The sequence below is a fragment of the Geospiza fortis genome, unplaced genomic scaffold (assembly GCF_000277835.1).
Source record: "Geospiza fortis unplaced genomic scaffold, GeoFor_1.0 scaffold37, whole genome shotgun sequence".
In the NCBI taxonomy this organism is placed as follows: domain Eukaryota; kingdom Metazoa; phylum Chordata; class Aves; order Passeriformes; family Thraupidae; genus Geospiza; species Geospiza fortis.
This window is the reverse complement of record NW_005054449.1, coordinates 6,202-9,386: the sequence shown is the minus strand read 5'-3', so window position 1 is coordinate 9,386 and position 3,185 is coordinate 6,202. Positions and strand designations below refer to the sequence as shown.

The window sequence follows — 3,185 nt, the reverse complement described above, 5'->3', positions numbered from 1 at the left end:
TAATAAATTTTTTTTAAAGCCCCAAACCCTGCTGGTTAATGCACAACCCCTGCAGCTGCAGGAGGGACAGGGCTGATCCCAGAATCAGGGATCTGTTCTGGGTTTGGGATCTCTCAATAAATGCTGACAGGGCCATAAAAGCCAAGGCCAGCTTGGCTTCATGAATGTTGGGGAAGATGGAACAGGAAAGCCTTATCAATATGATTGCCTGGCAAAAGATTTTGAGAATATAGAAACTATAAGCGAGATTGAAATGAAAGCAGCTTTGAGACATTTTAGTTCCTAAACCACTGGGAAACAATGGTGTGTTTGGCTGAAGGTGATCCCCTTTTGATGGAACAACACCCTCTGCTTGCAGACAGGCCCAAGGGGCAGAGCAGACCCTACAGCTTGGCAGAAGGGGCCCAAAGAGGAGTTTTTAGGGTTTAAAATGTAACACAGGATGGTAATGTACTGATTCTTATAGGCTGTGTGTAAATGCTGTAGGATTTGTATCTTGGACTAGATTGGTTAGTGAGAATTAGAATATTCAGCACAGAAGAAGATTTATGGTGTTGTAACGGGAACTTTGCTCTCCTTTTCCCCTCTTGCTTTTATTCCTCTCTCCTTCTTTGGGGCTCCTCTTTGGGCCTGCTCTGAGCTGTGCCTGGCAGCTCCCAGCAGGGCCCTGCACCCAGGCCCTTTGCAATAAACCCCAAATTCCATGACCAGAGGAAGATTTATTGTATTGTAATGGGAATAAACCCTGCTTGGCAGCTCCCTGCACCCACATCCTTTGCAATAAACCCCAAATTCCAAGCCCTGGCTTCAAAAATCTCTCATCTCCATCCATCCTTGACCGTCCTACCCCGTCACTCCTACCATGAACTCATTCTGCGGTGCCAACAAATGCTGGATTAACAGCTCAGGGCTAATTGAGTTTGTGCCTTTGATATCTGACTTCACCTTGCTGTCATATGATTTGTCAGTCACTCTGTGCCTGGGTGATATTTAGCTTGCAAATATTATGATCTCCCCTTACTGCCAGGCTTTTGTTTGTTCTTGTGCTTTGCCAAGTGAAACCAGCTGAGAGTGTGTGAGGTGGGGTGGGAGCTCTGAGTTTTCAGAGCTGCAGCTCCCACAGACCAGCTCTGACCACAGAGAAGAGTTGAAATGAAAATATTGCCAAAGTTACAAAGCCCCTAAATGATATTTCAATTAAAAATCCTATAAAACACAGGCTAACAAAGCTCCCTAAATGATACTTGAATTAAGTCCTATAAAATACAAGCTAACACAGCCCCCTAAATGATATTTGAATTAAAAGTCCTATAAAGCACAGGCTAACACAGCCCCCTGAATGATATTTGAGTTAAAATCCCATAAAACGCAGGGAACAATCCCATCACCAAGGCACGTTTGGAGCTGTGCTGGGCAAGGTGCTGCTGCTGGGATCTGATGTTCCACAAGTGCTGCAGAAGATAAAATTAATCACTCTAAAATTAATCCCTATAAAATCTCTGCTCTGGCTGCTCCTTGGCCATCACCCGCATTCTTTGTGGGGTGTTCTGAACCCATGCCAGCCCCTGATTCTCTGATTTTTCCCCCAAAACAGGGCTCTGGAAGCTGCTCTCTTACCCAGCTGCTGCTGCTCCCCTTGTTTTTGTTCCGGAGGATAAATGGAGTTTTTGGTTTCAGGGCTGCCGTTGCTTTTTACAATGTAATCCAATATGAAAACAAAATGTTCTCTCTGCCTGTGACGCAGTGGAGAGGGGAGAGAGGTCAGCATGGGCACCTTTGGGGCGCTGGTTTTATTCCCAGAAATTAAAAAAAAAAAATACATTTATCCACCGCACAGCCACTGCTGAGGCTTCAGAGGGTGAAGCGTGATGTGAAACTTAAGAGGAATTAAAGTGTAAAGTGTCCAGGATGATGAAGTAAATTATTCCAAGTGTTCCTAAGAATTGCAGTGTGAAAATATTGTGGAAATATTGACCAGGTCGCTGTAGAAGAAGGAGCAGAGAACAGTTTCCTCTTTTTTTCCATTTTTTTGGAGGGTTGAGTGGGAGAGCAACAAGTTGGAAACTGGTTTGAGTGCTAATTATTTGGGAGAAATTAAATTTCAGTGTTGTTGCTTGCTGCCCAGTCCATTTAAACCTGAATTGTTTGATTTATGATGATTTGAGCTCCCAGGTTGTGAAAATATTGACCAGGTAGCCATAAAAAAAGGAGCAGAGAAAAATTTCCTTTTTTTTTTTCCATTTTTTGGTTGAATGGGAAAGCAACAAACTGAAAGCTGAAGTTCCTTTGTGCTAATTATTGGGGAGAAATCACTGAGTTTCAAGCTTGTTGCCTAAATCCATTTAAACCTGATTTCCTTGATTTCTGCTGCTTTTATTTCTCAGATTTCCATGAGTTCTATTGTGAAAATATTGTAAAAAATATTATAAAAATAGTGAGCAGGTAGCTATAAAAGGAGGAAGAGAGAAAAATTTCCGTATTTTTCCATTTTTTCAGAGATTTGGCTGGGAGAACAACACACTGGAAGCTGATTTGAGTTCTTTGTGCTAATTATTGGGGAGAAATCACTGAGTTTCATGATTGTTGCTTGCTGCCCAGCCTGATTTAAACCTGATTTATTGGAGTTCTGCTGGTTTTGTTTCCCAGATTACCAAGAAAAAATTATGAAAAAATATTAAATATTATGCAAATGAAAATATATGAAAATATTGTGCAAATATTGACCAGGTAGCTATAAAAGGAAAGAAAAATTTTCCTTATTTTTTCCATTTTTTCGGCGGGTCGGTTGAGAGATTAAGAGCCTGGAAAACTTTGATTTTCCTTGTGCTAATTTTTTGAGGTGAAACCATTAAAAATCAGCATTGCTGCCTGCTGTCCAGGCTGATTAAAAGCAGATTTGTTAATTTGGCATCCTTTATTTTTATTTCTCAGATTACCTGGCCAGCCACGGGCGCCTGAGCGAGGCCGAGGCGCGGCGCAAGTTCTGGCAGATCCTGTCAGCAGTGGAATATTGCCACGGCAGGAAAATCGTGCACAGGGACCTCAAAGCTGAGAACCTCCTGCTGGACAACAACATGAACATCAAAATAGCAGGTATTCCACTTTATTTTTATGTATTTTTTAAATAAAACCTCTCCTGGTGCTGCCTGAGATTCTGTCGTGGTTTTCCACGTGAATTTTTCTCC

At 41.9% G+C, this 3,185-nt stretch overlaps 1 protein-coding gene across 1 annotated transcript in view; it reads left to right on the top strand.

The window, feature by feature from the left end:
- LOC102035078 (serine/threonine-protein kinase SIK2-like) overlaps window positions 1-3,093 on the top strand; it is a gene marked incomplete at its 3' end in the record, with an annotated part of 11,381 nt that extends 8,288 nt beyond the window's left edge. Inside the window, exon 4 of the mRNA XM_014309737.1 lies at window positions 2,932-3,093. Coding sequence (XP_014165212.1) covers window positions 2,932-3,093 — 162 coding nt within the window. The remainder of the gene's footprint in view (window positions 1-2,931) is intronic.
- Window positions 3,094-3,185: the final 92 nt, after the last annotated feature.